The 27,437-nt window shown below is 50.1% G+C and overlaps 2 protein-coding genes across 3 annotated transcripts in view; one reads left to right on the top strand and one right to left on the bottom strand.

Annotated features, from left to right (window-relative positions):
* MTOR (mechanistic target of rapamycin kinase) overlaps nt 1-27,437 on the bottom strand; it is a 127,194-nt gene that overhangs the window by 55,638 nt on the left and 44,119 nt on the right. For both annotated transcript variants that reach the window (XM_032360634.1, XM_032360633.1), the window contains exons 21-28: nt 25,158-25,325; nt 24,502-24,614; nt 24,022-24,184; nt 22,810-22,902; nt 22,020-22,166; nt 18,009-18,151; nt 15,507-15,669; nt 15,230-15,375 (exon numbers count right to left, since the gene is read on the bottom strand). In XM_032360634.1, the coding sequence (XP_032216525.1) occupies nt 15,230-15,375; nt 15,507-15,669; nt 18,009-18,151; nt 22,020-22,166; nt 22,810-22,902; nt 24,022-24,184; nt 24,502-24,614; nt 25,158-25,325 (1,136 nt within the window). The remainder of the gene's footprint in view (nt 1-15,229; nt 15,376-15,506; nt 15,670-18,008; nt 18,152-22,019; nt 22,167-22,809; nt 22,903-24,021; nt 24,185-24,501; nt 24,615-25,157; nt 25,326-27,437) is intronic.
* ANGPTL7 (angiopoietin like 7) lies at nt 1,881-8,098 on the top strand. Its single transcript, XM_032360635.1, has 5 exons — nt 1,881-2,683; nt 5,023-5,123; nt 5,708-5,902; nt 6,574-6,772; nt 6,982-8,098. The coding sequence occupies exons 1-5, from the start codon at nt 2,314-2,316 to the stop codon at nt 7,149-7,151; spliced, it is 1,035 nt and encodes a 344-aa protein (XP_032216526.1). The 5' UTR covers nt 1,881-2,313; the 3' UTR covers nt 7,152-8,098.

Genomic DNA, 27,437 nt, shown 5'->3' with positions numbered 1-27,437 from the left:
TAATTTGCTAATTTTTAAAAATCTGGGCAGGGTTTACTGACATTTGGGCAGCTTAGGTGATGTAAGAAAATCTTCAAATAAGGAAAGCCTCTGTGCCAACTTATACCTCATGTTAGAAATTGGTTTTCAGAAAATACATGTCAGAGAGCAGGCATTCATGCTAACAGCTAGATGTTTCTGATCCAAACTTATGAACCTCTAGAACGGACTGCTCCACAAATGACTGATTCACTTTCTGCCCGAATATGAAAATTTATTCATAACAGTTTCCTGTTTGGGCCGGGTAAACGGCCACTGGGAAGGACAAACAAAAAGCTGGCTGGGGATCCATGAGGCCCTGGTACTCTGTCCTGTGTGTTGCTGTGGAGTGCTGAGATGGCAGGGTCACACGTGATGCTCCACGTGGCTTTGTGGGTCCTGGGGCACGAGCTTAGCGTGGGCTCGAAGATCCTCACGGGGTTCCCTGGGCCATCGGATGCCGACAGCTGGGGCCGGGTTCATGTTAGTGAACGCTACGGGGCACAGCGTAGTGCCCAGCTGGGCTGGGCTGGGCTGGGTATTTGCGTCAACAGAGTGGGGACTGGCTGCCGATGCTGGGCAGGGGATGACAGGTTGCTAGAGGGGCCAGCCAAATCCTCACCCCTCAGTGGGCAAGGAGACTAGGGAGGGGGGGCGGAAAACAAACCCTGATCTACCCGAGCCACTCCCGCTTTTTCATTTAGAGAGGAACAAACTGTTTGGTAACTCTAGCTTCCTGGGGAGCCAGAAGTCCCAACTGGAAAAGGACTCTGGGGGAATCATGGCAGGGAAGGGAGGGCTGGTTGGTTGCCAGGTGCCAGGCTCGTGTGTGAAGGCCCCACACCGGATGGCAACAGTACGAGGACTGCCTCAGTGGCTCTGTTAACACAGAAACAGCAAGAGTGTGTTCCAAAGACAGAGTTCGCTACCGTCTAAGGATGGAGGGACCTCTGTAGACATTCCCCGTGAAAAGCTCATGTTAAGTATTTAAGGTTTGCTGAAATCCCAGGTCCTTCCCATTTGTTTTCAAAGGAGTAGTGCCCTTCAAACACAGTACATGAGACATGACAGTAGCCCTACTTTCAGGGATATAGATCACACAGAGAGAACAGCTTCAGATCCGCAGACTGTATTACACAGGACGGGGGAAACGACACTAGAGATATGGATTTATTATGCGATGGGGATTCCTTTCCCTATGATTTAATGTCCATTCCAAGTTTTGAAACAGGCCAAGGATGGGCCTGTTCTCTGTTGTGCCCATAGATGCAAGCGTGCAGGGCCACCCCAGAGCCGTGTCCGTCACTCCTGAGTTTCTGTCCCTGCTGTCCTCTCTGGCGTCTCCTTGTCAAACGCCAAGAGCGCGAAGCTGATGCCGGCCCGCTGCTGACGGAGAAAGCACGTGCAAAGAAAGACGACTGAGCAAATCCTGGGGATATAAACTACGAAGTCTTTTTCTGCTTCCTGAGACGATTACCCTATTTCTAGAGCTCTTCTAAGTTAGAGATTTTCAAATGGGACACAATGTTAGATTTGGGTGGAACAAGGGTTTTGTAAAACACTGAATGAAGAACAGAGAAAGGAATAACCAGCCTTGTTAAAAGCTCGCTCAGCAGGATGCCAACGTATACCAGATGCTCGTATAAACGGCATGGATGACATTTACAGGCCTCCCTGGGCGAGCGGGGAGCCTTAGTCCCAACTTCTCTGCCTACCTTAGACTCACCCCACGGTTATGTAACCTTCAGAATGGAATTTGGAAATTCTTCTGACCCTGCCCGGCTTGCTGATAGAGCTGAGCCAGTGGCTGGCAGGGGCATAATCTAATAGCCGAAATTGGAAACACACAAATTCATAGTCCTCTTGTCTCAGCCCAGAGACTATGCAGGCAAGGAAAGAAAGACGCGGCCCTGTCTCCCTCCTCCCCTCTGGCCTAAGTTTACGCTGACTTCACCCAACAGGCACCTGACCCTCCCAGATGAGCTGGGAGGGGCTAAAGCCCCACGCAGGCCACAGTGGGGGCGGAGGTGCAGGCAGCAGATATTATTTAAGATGCTGAGTCTGTAGGGCGTTCAGGGAAAGGAAGGAAAGGTATAGGGAGCCCAATTAACCTGCACTTTCAAACTCAAGCTTTGAGAAAGGCTCCGAAAGAGCCCAGGAAGAGAAAGCAAGAACGCGGGGAGCCCACCCAGAGAGAAAGTGCCAACTCGTCATTTGCTCTGGCTTTTGCAGACCTCAGCTGGGCATCTCCAGATCCCCAGAAGGAAGAGCCTTCCTTACCCAGGCCCAGGAAAGATGCTGAAAAAGACTCTCTCGGCGGTGACCTGGCTCTGCATTTTCATCACGGCCTTTGTCAGCCACCCAGCGTGGCCGCAGAAGCCCCCGAAACGCAAGACCCCTGCGCAGCTCAAAGTGGCCGCCTGCTGTGAGGAGGCCAAGGAGCTCAGGGCCCAGATGGCCAACCTAAGCAGCTTGCTGAGTGACCTGAGCCAGAAGCAGGAGAGGGACTGGGTCAGCGTGGTCATGCAGGTGATGGAGCTGGAGAGCAGCACCAAGCGCATGGAGTCGCGGCTCACGGACGCCGAGAGCAAGTACTCGGAAATGAACAACCAGATCGACGTCATGCAGCTGCAGGCAGCCCGGACTCTCACCCAGACCTCGGCAGGTAAGGAGAACACGTTCTCACGCTGCTCATCACCTTCTTGCTCGAATGGCTGAGCGTCTCTGTCTGTAGCATGCTTTCTACAATCCTAGCCATCAGATCGATGACTGAGGGTTCTTTGGGGTCTATTTTCCTGGGTATACGCCACCGGCTCTCATGTTCTGTACATTTCTATAAATTTACCCAGTGTCTGCACCATCTCTTTATTCACAACATGTTTCAGCCTATGAATGGTAGGAATTAACATCCCAGAGAGCAGAGATACAACGTGGTTTGCCCAGTCACATCACAGGTCTTAGAAACAGGGTTCAAGTCTCCCTCACAGTTCTACTTCCTTAGCCAGAGCTGACAGTCCCAAGGAAGCAGGAATGAACACCAAAACTGTAACATCTGTTGCTCTAGAAGCTAAGTTTTGCCAAACACAGTTCTGTCATGTCCCTAAGATTTAGTGGTACGGGCATTAATGGATTCTGTGTCTTCTTTGCAAACCTGACTCTTCCCACTGGCTCAGAATGAGGTACAGATGCTGCCCAGAGCCAGATGAAGAATTCCTTTGTGTTCCGGAAAGAACAGGCTCCTTGAGATTCCTTGCTTCTGAGATTTCTACGTCTTCCCGTGATCTCAAATAAAATTTTCCCATTATAGGAAATAAGAAAATGCAATGCTGAGATCTGGATTTTCAGTGGCCCCCCAAATAAGACACACTTAACGTTTTCTAAAATAATTTTCAGTTTCTAGTTAGATTGGCTCAGACTGGCCAAGGTCAATTTACTATTCAGAGAGAAGAGACCTGGGTTCCTGGAATCATCGGGTAATTATTACTTGTAAGGAGATATCCTACAGCTCTGTCACTTACTGCTGATACAAGAACTTTTGGTCACATCATAAACCAGTCAAGAGACAACAGACTGAATGTCACTGATTGCTCTCAGTTCAGATGGAAAAAAAGGGGGGGGGTCAACATGAAATTAAGTTTCGACATCCCATTATTAATTAAAAAACCACCATGTGTAAATCGCTTTCTAACTGAGCATGTACTTCCTGCCCCTCAGTGTGGGACTAGAATAGAAAGGTATCCTCAGCACATTTTCCAGACAGGTGGGTCCTGATCTGGCCTGTGAGATGAAACCACACCCGAGGGAGAGCAGGCCAGCCGGGAACCTGCCCGGGGCCACCCCCAGCTCTTCCAGTCGGCATCTACTCCCAGCAGGGAGTTTCTAACACCGTTCCTCATTTGTCTTCTCTATTACCAGGTGCTGGGTCACCTTCATACTGTGTTAGCAGGTAGGCCAGCGAGAAAGCAGTAAGTTGATGCTTTCATTATTACAGAAAATGAAGGGATTGGTGGCAAAGACATGTGCCTTCGCATCCCATGCCGCAACACACTCTGCTTGGGATGGTTCTTGGCGGAACTGCTGCCATCGCTGTGCTCTTCTTGAAGGCCCAGTGCAGGGGACCGCCAAGGAAAGAACCCCAGACACAGAGGGTGGGAAACCTCTCCCGGAGAGCAAGAGTTCCTCTCTTTGAATGCTCTCAGGAAAGGTGGTTTCTTCCATGGTGCTCTTTGAGATTTGCAACATGGAGACAAGCAGGCATAAAGCAGTAGCCCCTGGGAGGCCAAGGAAGCATTTCAATCAACCCAAGTGAAAACCAGCCTGCTCAATGCTCTTGGTTGCTTGTTTTAATAATGCCGCTAGGAGAGGGCCTGCAAGTGTTCCTCAGGGTGTTTGCATTTCCACTTGAGAATTGAGCAGTGTTAGATGAAGGGGGGGAAATAAGATGTGAAATCTATCTCCCTTCATTAGGGTCCTAGTTAGGCAATCTAGATAAAAATAGCTAATTCTCACAGGTAAGAACAGCCATTACTTCTGAAAAACCATCCCTATCACACAAAACAACCGGATGAGATACTCATGACTTATGTGGGGAGAGAGGCTGGCTGTCCCAGAAGGTGAATTTATTAAACAGGAGCATCTGTTATGTAGCCCTCACACACTGGAATGTTTCCAGAATTCACGGGCTAGAACTTCCGCAGGATAATCGATTTCAGAGTTAACCTAAAAGCACCTGTTTGATTGTTCCACTGATGCTATTCTGGTGAAGGGCTTCCCCACTCCTCAGCTCCCCAACCACTAAAGCCAAAATACACCCTCCTTTTGGTCTTCCAATTCCCACACATCTCCAAAATCCAGACACGGCCTTGTAATGCACACTCATGTGAATGTCATGGTAGAAATGAAGTCTCAGTTTTGAAACTTTCAATTGAGATGCAGCCTGAACGCCCACCTGCCGTGGGGCCTCTGGCTTTGGATGCTCAGCCCTGTGATTTGCTCCTGTTGTAGATGCCATCTATGACTGCTCGTCCCTCTACCAGAAGAACTACCGCATCTCTGGAGTGTACAAGCTGCCTCCCGACGACTTTCTGGGCAGCCCCGAGCTGGAGGTGAGGTCAGCAGAGCCCACTGCCCAGCTGTTGCCATCTGTCCTCTGCCCTCTAGAAGCGCTGGGGGCCACGGGCTCATCACCATCAAAGCAAAGGGAAACTCAAGACAGAGAATCAAACATACCAAATAGCAGAGAGCTAGCCACACGTTCAATTTGTGCCTGGGAAGCCCTAGGCATCTGTTTTGCCCCTTCAAGTCATTATCAACCAAACACCCAATCTTCTAACACAGATTAGATAATTCTATAACCTCCACCCAAGCAGCTGACCTTTCTTGCCACCACCCAGAGCAGTTATTCTTTGGGGAAGGAGAAAATAGAGAACATGGCGAGCATACGTGGATTTTCGTCTCCTCCAACAACATGTGTACTTGCCCCCATCCTCAGTTTTGACAATTGTTCCCCACCATCCTGCTCCTGCTGGTCAACACGGCTGGACGGCGGCTGTAGTGAGCCAGCATGATTACGGATGTGTGCACATGCACAGGCTCTGTGGAAATGGGAGGAAGGGGGTGCGGCCTGCCGCCCTCACACCCCTCCACCAGCCTCCGTGGGTCCCCAACCAGAGCATCCTCTCTGCCACAGGTGTACTGTGACATGGAGACGTCCGGCGGTGGCTGGACCACCATTCAGAGACGGAAGAGCGGCCTCGTCTCCTTCTACCGGGACTGGCGGCAGTACAAGCAGGGCTTTGGCAACATCCGTGGGGACTTCTGGCTGGGGAACGACCACATCCACCGGCTGTCCCGACGGCCGACCCGGCTACGCGTGGAGATGGAGGTGAGCACAAGGCCTCGGACCCGAGCAGGCTGCCACACACAACCATGCACAACTCTGGGGACGCCCCCTTCCCACTCTGGCTCGCCAGAGGCTCCTGTATTTATTATGATGGTTTTCCTGCAGGTTGCAGTACAGTTGAGGGAAAAGAGGTTTTTTTCTTTCTTTCTTTTTTCTTTTTGTTTGTTTTCCACAAAAGCAAGGCTGTAGATTATTTAAGAAGAGGCTGGACTCGGGTCAGAGCAGAGGGATCCACAGTCGGGGGGAGCTGAGTAGCAGGCCCCCGCTCCGGCCTGGGGCACGAGCTCCCCTGCGTGCAAACTCCGAGGGCCGTGAGAGGCCTCGGAGCACTGCTCCCTTCTCAAGCCCCTCTACCACACCTCCGAGGGGGATGCGGCCACACACACACCCACACCTTCCAGGCTGGGGCGGGAAGGGCCACAGAGAGGCCAATCAAGGCCAGCTGGGGACTCAGGGAGATGCGTGGTCCAGGACCCTTGTTCTCCGACTCCTACCTTAGAGGGGTCAACTCAAGGCAAACGTGGGAAAGCCGTGCTAGGCCTGCAGCAGGAACCGGGTGCATGGCTGCGAGCGGAGAGAGGACAGCATGGCAGGAGGGGACAAAACGAGAGCCCGCTGCAGCTCCCATGAAGGCTCTGCGTGCTCCCTGACAGGACTGGGAGGGCAGCATGCGCTACGCGGAGTACAGCCGCTTCGCCCTGGGCAATGAGCTCAACAGCTACCGCCTCTTCCTGGGAAACTACAGCGGCAACGCAGGGAACGACGCACTCATCTACCACAACAACACGGCCTTCAGCACCAAGGACAAGGACAATGACAACTGCTTAGATAAGTGCGCACAGCTCCGCAAAGGTGAGAATGGGGAGCTGGGGGGGTCACTCCCAAGTGAGAAGAATAGATTAGAGCCCCAGCGCTGGCATTCTGGCTGTGTTGGGGACACTGGCTCGAACTGCTTAGCCACTGCTCCAAAAGCAGCTTCCCAACTCCTGCTGTCTGGTCTGTGAGCGATTTCCAAGCAGGATGCACTCGGCATCACAGCCCTGGTCTGCTTCTCCTGCCAGGTGGCTACTGGTACAACTGCTGCACGGACTCCAACCTCAACGGAGTGTACTACCGCCTCGGGGAGCACAAAAAGCACCTGGACGGCATCACCTGGTACGGCTGGCACGGGTCTAGCTACTCCCTCAGACGGGTGGAGATGAAGATCCGCCCAGAAGACTTCCAGCCCTAAGTGGAGGCCTGCGGTGGGGCAGGCCTGGGAAAATGGGGACACATGGAGGCGGGGTGAGGGCGGGGAAAGGCAGGAAGCGGGGAGAGAAAGGTAGGGATGGAAACTGGCCTACAATCACCGATGAGAGGGTCAGGATCTGAGGAGCACAATCACATTTAAGTACAAGGGGGTTACCGAATGGGATGAATTATTTTAACACAGTCGGTTATCACACATACTTCTCAGGGGGCTGGCCCGAGGGGGCTTTCTCTGCCTGGGATCCCTGACAGATTCACTAAAAACTTTTCCTTTCCACTTGATTCTTCTGTGAAAGAAAAGCAATGATGACATCACTTTACCCATTCAGTTGAAGGCCTAGGTTACGTGAGGGCAGAAAACAGATCCCTCACCTGAGAAGAACCCTGTGATTTCGATCCTCAAGGAGAGGTCTTGGGTGTTAGAGAAAGGTATGAAAGAGAATGGTGGAGAGTTCTGATTTTTCAAATTCGATGAAATTACCCTCAGTCCACACATTCTTTTAAAGACAAAAACTTTTTTTCCGCGGGTGGTGGGCTGAGCCAGGCTGGACCTGTTCGGAGGGATCTCTGGGACCTGGGCCTGGTCGGGGGCGGGGGGGGGGGGGGGCTCTGGCCCTCCCTACTCTGCCACTATCGGGGTGCGGCACTGAAAGGCAGAAGTGGGTCTAGCGGCAGCTTGGGAGTTTCAGCAAGAGGTGGGGAGAAGTCCCTCGTGGACGCTTGTACAAACTGCCTTAAAATGTTCAGTCAATGCAGATATATCTATTTTTATTTTTTACTTTATAAGAAAAGGGCTCAAAGAGCTTTCTCTTCTAACTTGTCTATAAAAAGTGGTTGCAAAATGAAGGTAGATGACACTACGGTTAATAATTCATGCTGTATATATGTATTTTGCTTTGTAAAAATAAAATACTGTAGTATATTATAAACATCTGAAGTTTCTTTTTTCTTCTACAATAAATTCTTTTGAAACCTGTTGGTTTTTAAATTATTGCCATTATCATTTAGAGCAATGTAAAAGCTTTGTGGAAAAACAGAGGGTGAGCAGTGAGAAAGACTTGGATTTGGTTGCAATCTTCAGGGAAATCAAGAGAGGAGGCAGAAGCCAAAGACTGAAAAGGTAGGGCGGGGGGGAAGGGCAGCAGCCCCTGGGAGAGGTCAGACCTAGCCTACCCGCCTAAGCCCAACGGAGCCCAGTGCCACCACTTGGCTTCAAAACACTCCGCAAACCCACACTCTTTTTCTCTAGTTGAGCAAACTAACACATAGAAAGGCAGCATATCTTTAGCCATAATAGATGCCAAATAATTTTGACTGTTAGGAAGTCATTTTTTCCTTGACAAAAAGCCCATTCCCCTTGACCCAGTCAGTGTGAGGCGAGCCATTATTCTTACTCAGTGTTTCCTATTGTACTTACAGTCCCTGGATTGCTGGGAACCTATTTAACCTTAAAAACAAGAACTCGGGGATTTTCAAAGGAAAAGACTGAGCAGAAAAGAAGTGCACTGAAGCAGGGCATCCCACAGGACAGGCATTCACACAGAAACTTCCTGAAGCAGGAGGGGAGTCTTAGATGCCCGGCAGCCAGCACAATACTGCCTAGAAAGGGGGGATGAAAAGATCAGGGGGTTAAGAGAAACAGGAAAAAAAAGCACAAACGCCTCTGGCAGAAGTAGCTAAATTCTCTCTTTCTCTCTCCTGCTCTCATCTCCTCTAACCCCACAACTAAAAAACACCTGAAACTCCAGGCACCAAAGGCTACAATAAACAAGTGGGACCGCCTCCAACTAGAAAGTTTCTGCACAGCAAACAGTATCTAGAAAAGGTGACCTACAGAATGGGAGAAAAGATTTGCTATCTATGACCCCTCATAAGGAGCAAACATTCAAAATATATAAAGGATTCATACAACTCAATAGCAAAAAAGTAAATAGTCCTATTAAAAAATGGGCAAAGGACCTGAATAGACACTTTCCCAAAAAAGACATTCTTGGAATGGCCACAAGACACATGAAAACGTCATCAGCATCACTCATCTTCAGGGACGCGCAAATCAAAACCACCCAATGAGACTATCTTCTCACACCTTGTAAAATGGCTGTTGTCAAAAAGGCAAGAGACAGCAAGTGTTGGTGAGGATGTGGAGAACAGAGAACCCTTGTCGTTGGTGGTGGGAATGCGGATGGGTACAGCCACTATGGAAAAGTCTGGTGGTTCTTCAAGAAATTAGAAGTAAAACGCCCATATGATCCAGCAATTCCACTTCTGGGTATACATCCAAAGGAAAAGATACCAGTATCTCAAAGAGTTATCTGCACTCCCATGTTCACTGCATCATTATTCACGATAGCCAAGGCATGGAACAACCCACGTGTCCACTGACAGATGAGTGGATAAAGAAAATGTCACACATACAAAAAGGAACATTATTTAGCCATAAAAAAAAGGGAAATGCTGCTGTTGTTGATGACATGGACAAATCTGAGGGCATTACACTAAGTAAAATAATAAGAAGAAAAATATCGTATGGTATCACTTACATGTAAAATCATTAAAACAAAACAAACTACCATCTGATTTCATAGAAACAGAACAGAACCATGGTTGCCAGCGGAAGCAGAGAGATGGGGAGATGCGGAGACAGGGGTTGAAGGGCACAGACGTCCAGCTGTCAGACGAGTAGGTTCTGAGGATCTAATATACAGCACAGTGACCAGTCAGAGGACAGTGTCGTGTATTTGAAAGCTGCTGAGAGTAGGTCTTAAGTGTTCTCAACGCACACACACGAGGGTTAACAATGTGAGGTGATGGACGTGTTAATGATCTTGAGCTTGACAGTCATTCCACAATGTCTATTGAGGCAGCAAGTTGTACATTCTAAATATATACAATTATATGTGTTTATTATTCCTCAATAAAAGTGGGGGCATCTAAACTTTACTAATCAAAACCTATAGCTGCGGAAACTTACTCACATTTTTACATACACACAACTGAGTAAACAGAGGATGAACTTCCTGTGACGAGGTTAATGTTGGGGGAAAAAATGTTGGCATAAAACAAACAACCGTCCTACAAAAAACTGAGGCTCGACGTCGGCATCTGTGGCTCCCTTCACCCCTCTGGGAAAACCTGTAGAGAGTGTGGCCAAGGGGAAGGGGAGAGTAGTTGTTAGAGAACAGGACGTGCCAGCCATGCGACCTATAGCGCGCGTTCAGAACGGAACCACTGCTTCTCTAGTACCCTTCTGGAGCAGCTGAGGTCAGCACCGAGGGTTCAGAGACGAGGTCGGTACAGTCTCTGACCTTAAGGAGGACAGAACTACCAGGAACCAAAGGAGAGCTCCGTGTCATCCCTGGAAGTAAAGAACGTTTTGTTTCATCCTCTACGATGTAAGAGAGAAGGCGGTATGACAGCAGAATGTCGACCTCGCAAGCACTGGCCCCGTTCTTCATTTTCATTCTGCTGTCTCAATCAGAACTTTTTTAAAAAATGGGATTACTTGGGCGCCTGGGTGGCTCAGTGGGTTAAAGCCTCTGCCTTTGGCTTGGGTCATGATCTCGGGGTTCTGGGATCGAGCCCCACATTGGGCTCTCTGCTCCGTGGGGAGCCTGCTTCCCCCTCTCTCTGCCTGCCTCTCTGCCTACTTGTTATCTCTCTCCCTGTCAAATAAATAAATAACATCTTCAAAAAAAAAAAAATGGGATTACTCGTCAGGGGCTGGGCAGTGAAAGCACCAGCTTTGATGAGACCTTTTCTTCTTCTTATGTGAGAAAGAAAGGCAAGCAAGTACAATGGACCGGATGTGTATATCCCCCTCAAATTCCTCTGTTGGGGCCAATCTGCAATGTGACAGTATTTGGAAGCAGGGCCTGTAGGAGGTGACTGGGTCATGCGGGGGGAGTGGCTCACGGATGGAACCGCGGCCCTGATGAAAGGCCTCCCCCCGACAGACAGCTGTGCTCTGCTTCCCATCATGTGAGGACACAGGGAGAGGGTGGCTGTGTGGCAATCTGGAAGTGGGTGCTCACCAGCACCCAACGTGCTGGACCCTGACCGTGGACCGTCCAGCCCCCGGCACTGCGAGAAACGAACGCCGAAGCCCCCCGGTCTGCGGCTTTTTGTAAGAGCGGCCCCAGCGGACTGACGCAGGAACTGGTGCTGAGAGCCGGGGCGCTGCTGCACTGGACGCGCCTAACGGTGTGGAGTGGCTCTGGCACAAGGTGACGGGCAGAGGCGGGGAGAGCCCAGAAAGACAAGGAGAGCTAGAGAGAGAGCTTCTGTCTTCTGAGAGAGCACCCACGTGACCGTGGACAGAAGGGCAGTAGGGGCACGGGTTAAGTATTGGTAAAGGCCACTCCGATGAGTTCTCAGACAGAAATGAGGAACGGTGAGCGGATAACAGAGACACGGAACCTCCTGTTGTGGACTGGCAGACGATCTGATGGTGCTCGTGTCCCAGTGCCCTGAGGAAGGCAGAGCTTGTGAGCGGTGCCACTGGGTGTTCGCCGAGGAGACTGCTCAGCAAAGTGCAGAGGGGCAGCTTGGAGGGAAACGACATGAATGCAGATTAAGCAACAAGGAGCCAGAACGTAAAGAGCTGGGAAATTTTCAGCCAACCTGTACTAAAAGAAATGAGCATGTGTGTTTGGAAGAGAACACAGGGGATATGGCCACGCGAGGCTCTGCTAAGGCGGTCAGTGCGCTGTGAACCGTGGACTGCATCAGCTACTCCGGCATGGAAACCGTGAAACAGAACAGAAGGGGACAGAGGCAGGAAGGAATGAAGGAAGGCTATCAAACTTCGTGGATTTTACAGGACACAACTACGGAGCTATTTGGCTGTGAACACGTACTGTTCTTCAAGAGGAGAAAAGAATGATCCCGAAGTGATCCAGAGATCATGAGGGCTGCCTGCTTATTTTAAAAAAAGATGACCACTGCCTTGCTTTTAACAGGCCTGGTAGACTCCCCCAGTGTGCCCAGAGGCAGACTATCCAGCCAAAACGGATTACTCCCAAGCCTGGAGATCTCATGAAGTTTGCCTGGCTTGGTTTTGGACTTGCTTGGGATCTGTCATCCTCTCCTTCTTCCCCATTTCTTTCGGAATGGGGATGTCTCTCCTGTTACCATGCCAGCAGTGTACTCTAGAAATACGTAACTTGTTTTCGGAGGTTTGCAGCTGGAGACAAATTCTGCCTCAGGAGGAACTGTACCTAGGGCCTCATCCCTATCCCTGATTTAGATGGTATGTACATGAGACTTATTTACACGAGCTGATCCCAGATGGGTTAAGACTTCAGGGTGGTTGTGATGGAATGAATGTATTTTGCATTTGAGAAGGACATGCATTTTGGAGGGCCAGGGAGGAATCAGTGGACCGGATGTTTATATCCCCAGAACTCCTAAGTTGAAGCCTAATCCCCACGTGATGGTATTTGAAGTGGGGGGGGGGGGGCTTTGGGAGGTGATTGGGCCACGAGGATAGAGCCCTCATTAAAGAGAGCCCAAAGAGCTTGTTCTCTGCTTTCCGGCACCTGAATACACAGAGAGCAGTCATCCCTCGGACAACCTGGAAGAGGGTGCTCACCACAGCTCAACCATGCCGGCACCTTGACCTTGGACTTCCCAGCTTCCCAGGACTGTGAGAAGTGTTTGTTGTATAAGTTCCCCCGGGTCATGGTAATTTGTTAACAGTGGCCTGAATGGTCTAAGTAAGCAGGCCACCTGCCCTTATCCCAACGCTACAGGCCAACCAAGTAAAAGCCAGCTGTGTGTGTATGCGTGTGTATACTTACAGAGAATCCAATACCCATTTAGTCTTCTGTTCCCTTAAGAAGTGATTACACTTACTGACATATATGAGCTCTGAGGAGATGTGAATAGTTCATACTGTCTCAGTGTTAGTCTGGTTTGGGGATTACATGTGGGGTTTAATTTGTCCTGGAGCAGACAGGCAAAAACATCAATAGGCAGGCAGTCAGACAATTGATCCAGTAGCAAGAGAACAGAACTGTCAGCATAGCACAGCTTTTTAAGACAAAAACCAAAAGTAGGAAATAGCTTTGCAAAGATGTTTTTATGAACCTGATTATTTCAAAGAGAACTTGAGGCAGTTGACTCAAATGTATGTACTAGAATAAACTTTAAAAGAGTGGACAGTGAAGGGAAAGCAGGAGTAGGGAAGATAAAATAGAGTGAAAGGGGGAGGGCAGCAGACAAAAGAGGTCAGAGGTCTGTAGTCTATTAGGGGTGGGCCAGGACTGAGCTGGGAGCTTCCTGGTGGCCACTGTGAGGATGGGAGCTTAATTTCTCACTGAAGAGCGATGCCTCCAACATGGAACCAAGTGAAAACTCGGGGACATATGTCCACCCCCCATCATGGACACCCCCCGGGGAGGAGTTTCCAGGAGGCCCATGCAGAGGACTGGGGTAATGCTGAGCACACATTCTCTAAAAGCAGCCTTGTCTAAGGCTGTTTCTTAAAACTATCTGCAGTGACAATGACGGCAGGGCATTGCCATGGCGCTATTAGGAAAAGCAGTTTCACAAAAGCAAGTGGGAAAAGCTGCAAGTGGAGAAAGCTGGGAAGATGGGAAGACAAGCGAAGAGGGCAGAACTGCAAGCCGAGCTCCATCGGCCTGGGACCAAACCACATGGCTCAGAACCCTGGCATGGCCTGGGAGCACAGGCTTCCACTGGTTTGTGCTTAAAGTCGAGATCAATCTGCAGGAAATTGAGTATATATTTTCAGTTATTTTGGCTTACATGGTTAACAGCCTTGAACACTTTCCAGGGCTCTCACTGTATCTTCCTATTGCAAACCTGTATACACATTAATTCTCTTGTGACTGTCTCAAATACGGTAGAAGCCCTGGGGTGGGATGAGGGGGCTTTCAGAGCGGTGTCAAACTGAAAAAGGCCAGCAAGGAAATTAACATGCAAAACTAGTTATTGGACACTGACGTTATTATATTCCTCTGCCAGATTTTCCATCAATTATCAAGGAAGATGGTGTCACCTATGCCAGGGATGGGAGGAAGAAATGCAGGTTTTCCTATCTGCTGTACCTAATTAGGAATGAAAGCCTACTCCATAGGGACAGCATGTCTAATAACTGTTTATATGTGGCATTTTAGAAATCAACAGCCTCTCTAAGCTCACTTTATTTGGACAAAATCCTGATTCTATTTCTATCATTTTGGTCACTTTTTAAAGTGTTTAAAGGAACACTTTTAGCATTTACTTAAGAGCAGAGCTGGCACAGAAGCTGGCTACTTGATGAGTCTCTCAAACGGAAGAAGCACCACACACAGCAGACTGTTTCAGCCTCAAAGGGGTACTTATTAGCTGGGTGATTTTCCCCTCAACTATCTGTAGTGAACTAATCAAGCATGTTAGCATTTACACGAAGATAATTAGATCCCAGAGTTCATATTCTCTGATAATCATTGGGGAAGCAAACAGTTCTCTGGGAGCTGGAGCTAACATGTGAGGCTGCTTCTAATTTCATAACAGCAGAAAACTGATTAAACAACCTATTTTTTCCATACCCAGAAGACGCAAAACCAACTTCGGAGAGGAGAGACTGTCGCCAAGGCCAGGAAAAGATCACTGAATCTCAGAGGTCGCTCTCCTGTTAGACTCGCAGAACACCAGGGGAGGACTACTCGGGCGATAAAACCCCAGAGGCCCCCAAGGCATCGCAACCAGTATTTCCTGCTCCGAACCGAGAGTGCGATCAGACCCGTTAACCTCTACTGCTCCTAGGCTGCTGCTGCCTCAGAACAGCTTCAGGACTGATGTCACCGGGACAAGCCAGCACAGGTTGGAAAACAACAAGAACCCGTGTGCTGAGGGTCAACAGAAAGGCCAGGCACGGCTCCGAGAGTGGGGAGAGCCCCCTGCGACCGCATCTCATTTAAACGTGCTGGCCCGGACCCGATGGCAGAATTCGCAGAGCAGGAGCCTCCACGTGACTCCCCTGCTTTGGTGGCAGGCCGTAGGGGGAGAGAGGTCATTTCAGAGGAAGGCAGCAATTAGAAAGGGGTTAGAGCTTACCTGATGAGAGACTCGAGGATGGCGGGGGTGGGCCCTTTCTGGAACTCCAGTTCTTTGTAGTGCAGTGCTTTGGCGTAGGCTCGGCACTTGGCAGCTCTCTCCCCGAGCAGGACAATGCCATTGTCGTCTCTCAAGGGCAGGGGGCCCTAGGGAAGAGCAGAACCCGGAGCATAAGAAAACAGAAGCTGGGTGTGAACGGGAGAGGCTGCCGGGAGGGCTTCTCCCCTCCCACCAGCTTCCTGTCGGGTTCCACCTGGACAAAGGGGCAAAGCCTCACCTTGTCACTGTGTTCCATGAATTCGGCCAAGTTTAAGAGGGTCTGCGTGACTTCGGCGATGTCCTGCGAGGTGAGGGCCAACTCGATGCTTCTGATGAGTTCATCCTGCTGGTCCTCATTCAGCTCAGACCAGCAGGACACAAATGCAGCATTAAAAAGATCCCTGGAGGCAGAGAGGAGTGGAAAAAAGATGTTGGAAATGTCTCTCGTGCCTCTGCCTGGCGCCACAAAGTCACTTACTAATCTTACTCCCGGCATCACTGATTTTGCGTGTACAGGTCAATGATGTCCAACAGGACTTGCTGGAAATGGTCTATCTTTCCTGCCCAATAGGGTAGCTATTAGCCACTGAGTACTTGAACTGTGCTGAGTGTGACCAAGGAATGGAATTTTAAGTTTTATTTCATTGTGGTTACCTCGATGCAACCATGCACAGCTAGCGACTACTGGTTTTATGGCTCAAGCACAGACACTGGGCTACACGGGAAGCTGTGTGAGAGCGCGGGGGGAGCAAGCAGGGCAGAGCTAAACAGCCTGTCTCCACTGCCTCTTGGCAGTTTTCCCATCTTCTTTCTTCATGGGAGGGGAGGAACAGAAAGGGGACTTACAACACAGAAGCTGGCATTAACAGCTTCAGAACAGAATAATCTTCAAAGGATCCTTGGGATGCTTCTCAGCTGAGATTGGAAGAAGCAAAGGCAGCCCCCGTGACTGCTTTTCAAAATACAACCAGAATCCTTAGTTGAATGGCCTCAAACAAGACACCACAACTTAAGAAACCAGAAGTGTTAGAAGACAGCATCCCAATCTCTAAATTCTCGAAAGGCCCTCCAAGCCAAGACAACTGCTGGAGACTGACCAAGACCTGGAAAGGAGGTGCCGTTTCTAAGATTACTACAACTATTTTATGGACTGGCATATTTGCCTGATATCTGAACTTGAATCTCATCCCCTCTTTTTTGGATGAATGCTGGGGGAAGCGAGCTGGAAATTGTAAGATACGCTTATAACATATGGGCTGAGCATTTGATGCCTCTACACGCACTTTCTATTACACAATATAAAGGTTAAGTCAGACCAATGTATATAATTTTGGAATCTGCTGGGAAAAACAAAATTTGAAACCTGAAGGGTAACAGGAAGCCCAAAAGAAGTCGTGTGTAGATTAAAAAATACACTTTCTGACCTACATGCAAGGCCACACTGGATCCCAAACAAGCACCCTTGGCACTGTGGGGATAAACACGTGGGTGTATGCCTGCCCCAAGCCTCTCTGGGATGACACTGTGCTCAGAAGTGACTTGTAACAGGAGACGTACATGACATCAGCTGAGCATACAAAATCTGCACACTGTGGAGTTAGGGGGATCTTAGGAACTATTTTTGTGCATGAAAAATACCACTTTATGCCTCATTACAAATAACAACCATCCATTGTAGACAAACTTGGAAAACAGGGAAAGGAACACAGAGACAATAACTACTCCTTAGACCTTCCCACTTAATCACTATTCTATTACTTTCTAGTCTTTTTCCACGTACATGTGTTTTTGAATAGGTGAAGTCACACATTTTCAAAGTTTTGTATCCCATTTTGTTTATTTACGTTTTACTGTAAACCTTCTATATGCAAAGATTATAAACCAAATCTTTAATGGCTTAAGACTTGTTATTTAAAACAGTATTATTTTACGGCCAATTCTGTTTCCCGAAGATGGCTACAACAGCATCTGCTGTTGCACACGCTCTTCTACGATCTCCCTGTCCGGAGATGGCATCCATAGCTCCTTCCCTCGAATCTGAGTGGGCTTCTGTGACTGCCTTGAACAACATGATTTCCAAGGCCAGGTCCTATAAACTCCATATACTTCTGCCTCGTTCCCCTGGGCACGTTCACTCTTGCAAACCTGCCAGTATTCTGTGAAGAAGCCCAAGCACCCCACAGAAGGACCCACAGGGAGAGGAACCAAGGCCCCTCGCCATGGCAGTTCCCATGTGAAAGCCTCAACCTGCCAGACAGGAGAATGAGCCGTATGCTGGAAGTGGGTCCCCCGGCCCCTGGACCAACACCCCCACTGTCACTGCTGCAGAGACAAGCTGTCCCCACAGGTCACGTCCAAACTGCAGATCTCTGAGTAAAACAAATGACCGTTGTTCTTTAAGACCAGTAAGTTTGGGGGTGTTTGTAAATATAGCAGTAAATAGAATTCATTATTACTGGAAAGCAGTTATACTAAACCATTACATAGTTTTTTCCAGAACTATAAATGACTTTATAATTAAAATTTTGGACCCAAATCTACTAAGGAAAGGTCTGCTAGCAAGGTTAAGATGGATGATTTTCCTAGAATATAAGCTTGTTCAATCTGCCCTTTTTTTCCCTCCACAAATTGGCAAAATTAAAAATACCAGGCCTTTCCACAGTCATCGCCCATAAGAATTCTTACATACGGTCTTTTCTGTGCCGATCCTCTTGATCCCACCCCGACGCAGTGGACGTACCTGGCCATCGGGTTGTAGGCCTGAGCCAGGGCCCAGCACGAGCGCAGGGAAGGCGACGAGGAGTCCTTCAGGAGCTCCAGACTCAGCCGCCTCAGCCACTCCAGCCAGTCATCTTTGGAGACCCTCCTGGCAGCTCCCCAGGCCTGTGATCCCCCAGGCAACAATGGAAAACCATCAGCTTCCAGGGCCAACTGTAAAGAGCCCTCGTCTATTTAAAGATGATTCTGTCTTTGATTTAATAAAACCATACCTCTTGTGACAAAAGTCCCCCAGAGCACAAATATAAGACAGTAATATTTAATCAGAGGCCACAAAACAAAAGCAGCAACCTCTGGCATAGAGCATGATACTGACAAATACTGTTTTACAAGTCATTTGGGCTGGACTCTATCAGCAAAGCAGAAAGCTCTACAGACCCACAATGGATGGGCCCGTCACACGCAGGGCGCATTCGACAAGGCCTAATGGCCCCTGCAGTGTGCGATGGGCCCCGGCTGCTCTGCATTAGGACACTGGCTCAGTCGACAACAAAGGGTCACATGGGGAGAGGCAAAATCGTCAGGTTCACAACAGCGTGAATCACATCACACTCAGACACGAGTCAGAGCCCAGCACACACGGCACCGGGGTGGAATGAGACAAAAGGAGTTGAACAGATGTAATTTTTACTTTCTGATTTATCCCCTCCAACGTTCCTCAAAACTGAGCGTTCCAGGCATCAAGAGTTCCGGCCAGGGGAAGCTGAGGGAGGTAGATGGGAAGACCCTGGCTCTGGAGACTGGCAGCACCGCGTCATGGCCCCGGCTGCACTCTGGAGGTCGGCGGCCTGAGTTCAAAAGGCTGTTATCGAACTCATTGGCTGTCTGACCCTGGGCAAGTTACTTCTCTTCTCTTGGGCCTGTTTCCTCACTTGTAAAATGAGGATAACAGTTCACCTCCTAGGGTGTTTCCAGGAGTAATTAATATGTGTCACGGATTTATACCTGTGCTTGGCACAAAGTTAGTGTTCCTGTGAGTGCCTATTCTTGTTAAGTCAGGGACACCAGCTGGCATCCTGGCTCTGCCACCCGGCAGCCGGGACACTCTGGAAAAATCGCTTGTATGTTGCATCGGGGCCTCAGTCTTCTGCATCAAGGGATAAAATGTCTAAAGAGCCCAGCTGGAACAGATGAGCAAAAATGGTTGCTCTTATAATCAAAACGACATCTCTTTGAGCTGGCCTAGCCCGAACTTTTAAAATATATTCTTCAAAGATTTTTCCAGCAGAATGGACACATGTCCTCCCTAAGCTAGGCAAACTGAGTAAGTCAGAGCAGAGGTTCTCCAAGGAAGTGGTCCAGGGAGTGGAAGAGATGCCCGTGAGCTACACCACCTGCCCATCAACGACTCAAGCCATCACCTCCCTGGGATAAACTGGAGACGGGCTGTGGCTTCTGATGAGTTACAAATGAGCAATACCATATTAAATTACAGTTTTATGTCAGAAACTGAGACAGAGACGTTAAGGGACAAACTGAAAAATTACGTGCACAATTCTGATGATACGATGAGCACCCTGAACCAGGAGGAAGGGCGACACTAGTTACTTGATTTCTGAACTTTGTTCTGTTGAACAAAACGGGAATAGCAAGTCCTGTTCTCTGGAGAGGCCTCTGGCTTCCTTCCTACACAAAGGGTCTCCGGATAGCTGCTCTGTAGCGCACGGCATTTCAAAAGTTGAACATACACAAGGGGGAACCACGAGAGTCTTTTCCCTCTAGTGACCTGAGGCCGAGCCTGGGTGGGGCAGAAGCCGTGCTGGGTGGTGGTTAAGAGACGGGGCTCTGAAGTCATGGTCCCTTGGTCAAACCCCGGCTCCCCCATTTACTGGGCGACTTTGGGCAAATCACTCAACCTTTCAGGGCCTCAATATCGACTTCTCTGCAAGATGCCGGCGGGAGCGAGAGCACCTAACTCGCAGGGTGAAGGGTAAGTGAGTCAATACACTAACGAGCTTGTACCAGCGCCCGACACGCGGAAAGCCCTGCACAGATGCTGGCGGTTGTCAGTGCTGTCCCTGTCACTGTTTGAGAAATGGTCACAAAGAAGTCTCTGGAAACCTTAGCTTCACGGACAACTGCATGATCTATCAAACAGGCTAAGGCCCCCAAGTGGGCCCCTCCCTGCTCTTCTTTCATTTAAAACCTCATCCACTCTCGCTTCTCTGGGTTCCGTGGTAACTGCGTCAAGGCCCGCCAGCTGCCCTCCGCCACCAGCCAAGGCTGACTGTCCCCTCTGGTGAGGCCTGCGACACCAACAGACCTCCCGCCAGCCTATTCACTTAGGGGGTAAGTCCAAATAGCTTCTCCTCAGACGGGAAGGCTGCTGAAAATCCTGGCAGGCACTCTGGAGGCGGTGCGCTGTTACTCGGAAAGTGGGTCACACTGGTCCCTGCACCGACCCCAGGCTGCCCACGCACGAGTGTGTGAAGGCACAAACCTGGCTGAGAGTAGTGCGAGAGAGTCTGCTTACGGTTCCTGGACTGGATCTGCTCTCAGGTGAGACACACTAGAAACTCTTTTTCCTGTTTGGCAAAGGTCATGCTTCTTTTTGCAAGGCCTGCGTAGAAAGCCAACCTTCCTGGAAGCAGCCTCGCCTACCGGGGAGTTTCCTAAAACAGTCAGGACACGGCTCTAAGAGGGTGGACAGCTGCCTGGCTGGAAGGACATTCTGAACCCAGGCAGGCGGAAAACATCTGGGTGGCAATGTGCATCTGGCTTCTCCGCCTGGCCCCGCCCTGAGGGGTGAGGTGTCAGCAGGATCGCCTCAACGACCGCCTGAGGACCTGGGGGCCCCTCCTTTTCCTGTAGCCTTGGACTAGCAGTGACATGCTCCACGGAGGGAAAGCAGCATCGCCCCTGCCCCAGGGGTCTTTCTCCACTTCCCTCATACATCACCCAACCCTTCTCGGCAATGGCCACCTTATAGCTGCGTGTCTGGGTGAAGGCTGGCTCGGCAGTCAGTGGCCCCAGCTGTGGCCCCAGCGCCCCAGTGGCCCCAGTCAGTGGCCCCAGCACCCCCCCCCCCCAGCTGTGTGTGAACACACACGCACACACACACGCACTCACACACAGATGTGTGTTCAAATCTTTACGGCTTGGCCAAAAGAAGAGAACAAGTTAGCAGGGACCCAGTCCTGCCCAGTTCTCTACCTCGGTCCCCTGCCATCGTGCAAGTGCAGCTGCTGTGGAATAACCACTAAGAAAGGAAGAATGCCACCAAGTGGGACTCCAGACAGGCACTGCTCACAGTCACCAGAAGCACTGATGCTGATGCGAAACGTGGGAAATTATTTAACTCAGTGACATAACTACAATGACCCTGCTCAGATAGACCAGCGATGCTTTGAAACAGCCTGTTTTTAAATGGATGGCTGGAGGCATATGTGGTGAGAAGCCAGCTACATCCCGGGCTTTCGTCAGCAGAAAGAACTCAGTATTTATCTGCAAAGATCAAAAAGTCTGTTCTTCAAAGTATGGTCCTTGGCCCGGTAGCACTGGCATGACTTAGGACTTTGGTAAAAATGCGGAATGTAGGCCTGACCTTGGACTGCCCCATTCAGAACACGCATTTTCCTCAGCCCCTCGCAGTCCTGGGAGTTTCAGGAGTCTGAGACGCACTGCTCTACAGAGCTGGCCGGTCTCAGGGCTAAGGAAGGGTTTCACTGGTTTTGTTCCATTCACGTAAAAAATGAGAACGGTATTTGCAACAAAGGATTCTACTATCAGAGCTCCAAGGAAGCTTAGAATTTTGTTCTACATTGATCCTTAATTTTAAAAAACATATCATTTGGACACCCGGAAAAAGACAAAATGACCTAAGTTCATGGTATCTAGAGTTTCGGAAAAATGCTTGGGCTGGTCTTTGGCTGTTTTGAACTGGTGGCAGCAAGAGCGAAGAGTTCGGAACAAGAGAGAAGAGCTGTGCTTTCCTTTCCAAGCACCCCCCCAACCCCCTCGGGAAATCATGGACCTTTTGGAGGTTGATGGTGCTGACGTGCAGTTTCTTCATGGGTCCCGTTTCGACCGGCCCGCTAGCCAGCGCATCCCCTTGGCCACTCCTCAGCATTCGGTGCTGGTAAATCAAGGGGTCCTCTTCTTCGTCAGCAAGGGTGTATCCCTGCAACCAGAGAGCCACAGACAAACCCTGCAACTCTGCTAGGTTCTCGCAGGTAAGAAAACACCCTTAAGCCTTGGGAGGGTTGCACCTTCTAAAAGCGTCAGGACATCAGCAGGAAGGAAAAGGTTACATGCACGGACCAAATGAACCACAGGTGGGCTACATTCCCCACTGCAGACCCATGGTCAGGGACAGCACGGACTCGGCAGGATGAGCACGCAGCTGGTGAAGCTAGTGCTATGGGCCAGGATCCCAGGGACCAAGTGCTATGGGCCGGGGAGTGAGGGGGGGGCGGGGGGCGGGAATAGCCCGCTGCCTGGTTTTGTATGGCCAGGGAGCCAAGGGAGGGGGGAAATCAAAGGAAGGGGACTATTTTGTAGCATGTGCAAATTCTAGAAGCATTCCTGGGGTCCCTCAGCAGAAGTGCACAGGGAGGCGGCCAGGCTCCTGCTCTTCTGCACGCAGGCAGCAGGGACCCGTCACTGCTGCGGAGCCCACGCCATCTACAGATCTGGAAAGAGCCTGCTGTCTCTACAGAAGCTGCCTGCCCATCGCTATTTTAGACCTAAAAAGCCAGATGTGTTCCCAGACCCATGCGGAGAGACAGCGGAGGACTCTGGGACAGAAACCGAGCGCAGTTCACCTTCACGATTCTGCAGATGAGGACGTCGTAGCGCTGATGGTTGATCCGGTGTCGCACCAGGACTTTGTTCACCATTGGAATGAAAATCTGGTACTGTCGGAGGAGAGGGAAGAGATCAGGAAGGTCACTCTGCAGCGCGGGAGGCAACGCGCTATCACCCCCGCGAGCTATAGCTAGTTCTGCTGGGTTTGGGGTGGCTCTCTGTTACTCAGAAGAGTCACCTGTCTGTTTCTGTCTCTCTCTGTCTCTCTCACACCACCCTCCCCAAACCGCGACAGTCCTAGTCCCCACCCCCATCCATCTGGGTTACTGCGACGGCCTCTGAGTGCTCTCTCTGCTCCCACCCTTGGCCTGGTCCGTTCTTCCACACAGCACTGTGAGTCATTAGGTCAGACCACAGTCTTCCTGAGGTCCAGATCCTCCAAAACTTCTAGTCTTGCCCAGGGTAAAGGCCCAAGTACTTATAATGGCCCATAGGAGTGATGTGCAAATTTTTGTGGGCATCAGAATCACCTGGAAGGTTTATGAAACCAGAGCTTGCTGGGCTCCACAGTTTTTGGTGCGGGTCTGGGCACAGGCCGGAGAATCTACATTTCTAACAGGTTCCCGGCTATGTAGATACTGTCCAGGAACATCTGAGAACAACTAGCCTACAGCACCTTGTCTCTACGCCCCATCCCAGCCCTGTCTTATTTCTACGATGGAAACTGCAAGCCCTCCTCGCTGCCCAGCCCCCTCCCCTGAAGCCACACGCTGTTCCCTGGACCCTCCAAACATGCTGCCTCTGCACCCCTTTGCATTTGCTAGTCCTTCAGCCGGCATCCGACTCTCTGGGCTCAGACCTGCGCTCAGGTCTCTGGTCAGATGGCTGCTTATCAGAGGCTTCACTGGCCACCTGAAAACAAACAGCAACTCTCCCCGCTCCCTCTAAGCTCTTCTGAGACAGACTGTGTTTACTAGCTTTGCCTGGGTGGAACGGAAGCTCCATGAGAACCGGGACATCATTCTGTTTACTGTGTTATCCCAGAACAGCACTTAGGCCACACAGATGGCTCGAGAAGTGTTTGGTAAATAAAGGAAAGGACAAAAAAAGCAAGTAATTCCTAGTTCTTTGAAGGCAGTTGAGAACTACAGACTGGCAAACAGACGTTCACAGACAAAAGTCATCTTCCCCAAGCCAGGAGGAAGAGCATGTCTGTTTTCTTGTCTCACCTTCTTCCCCAGCTGGAAGACCAGCGAAGACAGCGTGTCCATGGCCGTGGGACGCAGTTCTGGGCTCTGGTCCAGCGTTCGAACAATTGGATGGATGATCCGGGACGCGTAGTCCGTGAAGTCCAGGGACTCCGTCAGGCGGTCCACTGTCTCTAACGCTGCCCTACGATAACCACGACACAGGGGAATTGTTAACACGTGGTCCCGAAGTACCAGAGGTGGCTGAGGGTTATCTTAATCAGCACCAAATGGGAAGGCACGGCCTCGGAGGCAGCTCGGGGGACCTGGCTCCAACACAGGTCCCCGCGGGGTAGGGACGGCTAAGATTTCCAGAAGCCTGGGGCGTTTCTGGACTAAAATGAAGAGAGCTGAGGTAACAACAACAAAATGGAAGGATGGCCTGGGAACTTAAGAAAAGGACATTTTTAACAAGACGTGAAAAGCTCGATGGCTGCTTCGTCCCCAGGCGCAGGTGCTTACTTCCGAGATGGCAGCGGAACCTCCGGGGCGTCAAAGAGCTTCACGATAGGAGGAAGCAACAAGTGCAGATAGTCGTCCAGGTTGGCGCCGAACAGCTGGATGGCAGCCAACAGCTGCAAAAGGGAGCACAAGCCTGGTGACGGGCAAATACAGGCAAGTACCACATACACGGAGTGCACAGAGGGCGGCAAGCGGGAGCGGATGGAGGACATGTGCGTACACGTGTGCACGGAGCGCACGGAGCACATGGGCAGCTCCAGATTCTGCGGGGACTCTGAAAAGCCTTCAGTAAGTGGCCTTGAGCTACCTTCTTTTGGGAGGACTCCTCCCTCCCCACTATTTTATTTTGCTTGTGTATTATTTTGCTTTCTCTGAGCTTATTTCAATGGACAAGGAATCAGTTGCTAGGTAACAGTGAGAACAGGTCAGGGATAAAACATTTACCAAGAATAATCCAATAAAGGAGAGAAAACACAAGGCTAGTCAAGAGAGGGTTGTAAACATCCTGTCAATTGCACACATCTGGTATTAGCATTCATTAGATTCAGTCTTGTGGCTCGTAGCTACAAGCTACAGGGGCTTGCCTCGTAGCTGATCATCCCTGGACTCTGAGGGATGCTGGGAATCCCTCTAGAGGACACCCCTAAGGGACTCACCTTGATGGAGACGATGCGGCCTGGGCTGTTGTCGTGCATGAAGACGCGTAACATGTGTGGGATCAGCTGGGGCAGGTAGAGCTTAAATTCACCCCCAAGAGCTACCACAATTTGCTCAATAAGAAGGATGATCGTGCTCTGGATTGAGGTATTCATGACCCAGAATTCCTATAGGGAGGGAAGACAGACAGAAGTAAAGTCACATGCTCTTCTACTGAACTAGGAATCAAGGAACTGAGAGGGCCCTAAAGAAGCAAAACTGTAGTGGGCACAGTCTGCCCCAAGAGAGACTCCTTCCCCAGCCCTCTTTGTATCCTCCGTCACAGGCACAGCGAGCGGATTAAAGGGCACTTCTCGGAATGCACCAGCCTCCTTTGCTCCTGGGCTTTCCTTGTGCTGTGCTCTGCCTGGACCCTCACCTCTTGCTCAGCTAAGTGCCATCTGCTTTTCTAGACCCGCCTCAAGCCTCACTTCCACGAAGGCTTTCCTGTTCTCCTTCCATTACACGCTCTATGTCCCTCTATCCCCTTCTTTTCTAGCACCCATCGTAACTTCATTTTCTCTGGCACGTTCTTTCTACTAGACTGTAAACCTGTTAAAGGCAAGGAGCCCCTTTGAGCCATCTCTGTCTCTCCAGAACCAAGCACAGCACCTGGCGTAGTCCAGCCACCCGAACACGTTCACAGAGTGAATGAATGACTAGGTGTATTTCACTCAGGGGCTCTGAGCCCGCCCACAGCAGGTTCTCCACTTTGGGTACCAGCCACTCTCTACCAAAGGGTGATCCCAATGTGAACAGTTTCTTGCCCATTCTGGACTTAGACTTTGCTAGTCTAAATATTGCTAGATATAGGTAGCAGCTCATGTTTGCTCCAAATCATTTTCAGGCCTGGATAAAGCCACAAAAGGAGCACTTTTTCTCCACCTGTATAGTCATCTTCCATGTAAATTACTAAAGTAAAAACTTGGCCAATCTGCCACAGAATCTGCCTCGGTACCCCCAAATAGGTCTGAGTTTTTGATCCCAGGAAAAGCTGGCATTTCAAATCAAGTAAAAAAGAAAGCTGTCTACTGCCTTGTTTGAAATCTCCAGAGGAGACTTGATGATGCCGGATTAGCCCTACTAAAGACGGCAACACATACATATTCATACTTTGGAGCCCTCAACTAACTCAGAATAAAGTCAATAAAAAGAAAAAGAGAACTCCTCAGAAGAAAGGCTTTACTGAAGCATCAAGTATTTTTATTTAAAAAAAGTCTTAAAAATCGTAATAGCTTAGAAAGTAAAAGCCATACTAAAAGATGCTTGTAAAATTTTCTTTCTCCTCGCAGAGAGAAAAAGCTATTTTCTCTCGATAAAAACCTCTGCCAGAGAAACACCTCCGATTTTATACCCTCCATGGTCTGTCTGATGTGTGTTACTTGGCCTGCCCTCTGCCTTCTTTAGAGAAAGCACACCTACCTCCCCACCGTTATTACTGCGGGCTCCGTACAAGGGCTTCTCTCTCTCCAAGGAGCCAGGCAGCCTGCCCAGGGATCTCCGTGAACAGAGGCTGTTCTCATCCCAGGCTCGGGGGGGCTCATTAAAATGCCCAGGGGCAGCAGTCAAAGGCAGAGCCCCTGGGGCACCTTATCCATCTTGGAGGAAATGAAAGCTGCATTTTGCAGGTGTGAAGCTCGCTGCCTCAAACTTCTGTGTTTTGGTCCTAAATCTTTTTTGGGGACTAAGTCTCTGATTAGTTCTGCTTCCAACCGCAAGCACACTGCTGCCTGCCAGGCCCCCTCCCCCGGAGGGCCGCCGGCTCGCTGGCACTCTGCTCAGCTTCGTGGTACAGAGGCCCCCGTGGCAGGAGTCAGGGAGCGAGTGGTTTTCATTATTTGTACAGATGGGAGTTTTTCAGTTCTGAGACCCGGTTTCAGGGAAGTTCCAGTTTTGAAGTTCGCCGCTTTGATTTTAGTCCTGCTGCCTCCTCCAAGCTAAGTACAAAGGGCTGGCAGAGGAGAGAAGGGATCAGTGAAGAATTGTCTTCCAATTCTTTGAGGGCACGGCCATCTCTGCAAAGCGAGCTTCCCCACAGAGACCTTGAAATGACACAGCACAGCAGGAGGCAGGCCTTCCCTCCAACAGACATAAAACAACATTGCCCCCGATGGGGAGCCCTCCGCACCTGCTTGTGCGCGTTACACAATCTGGGACAGGTGCTGCCGCAGTCAGAAGGTGGCATTTATGCTCTTAAAGGTGGTGGGGTAAAGCCTCGCCTCCTTCCTCAGTGCCTGACA

Source organism: Mustela erminea, chromosome 10, assembly GCF_009829155.1.
Source record: "Mustela erminea isolate mMusErm1 chromosome 10, mMusErm1.Pri, whole genome shotgun sequence".
Lineage (NCBI taxonomy): Eukaryota > Metazoa > Chordata > Mammalia > Carnivora > Mustelidae > Mustela > Mustela erminea.
This window is presented reverse-complemented; position numbering and strand designations above follow the sequence as displayed.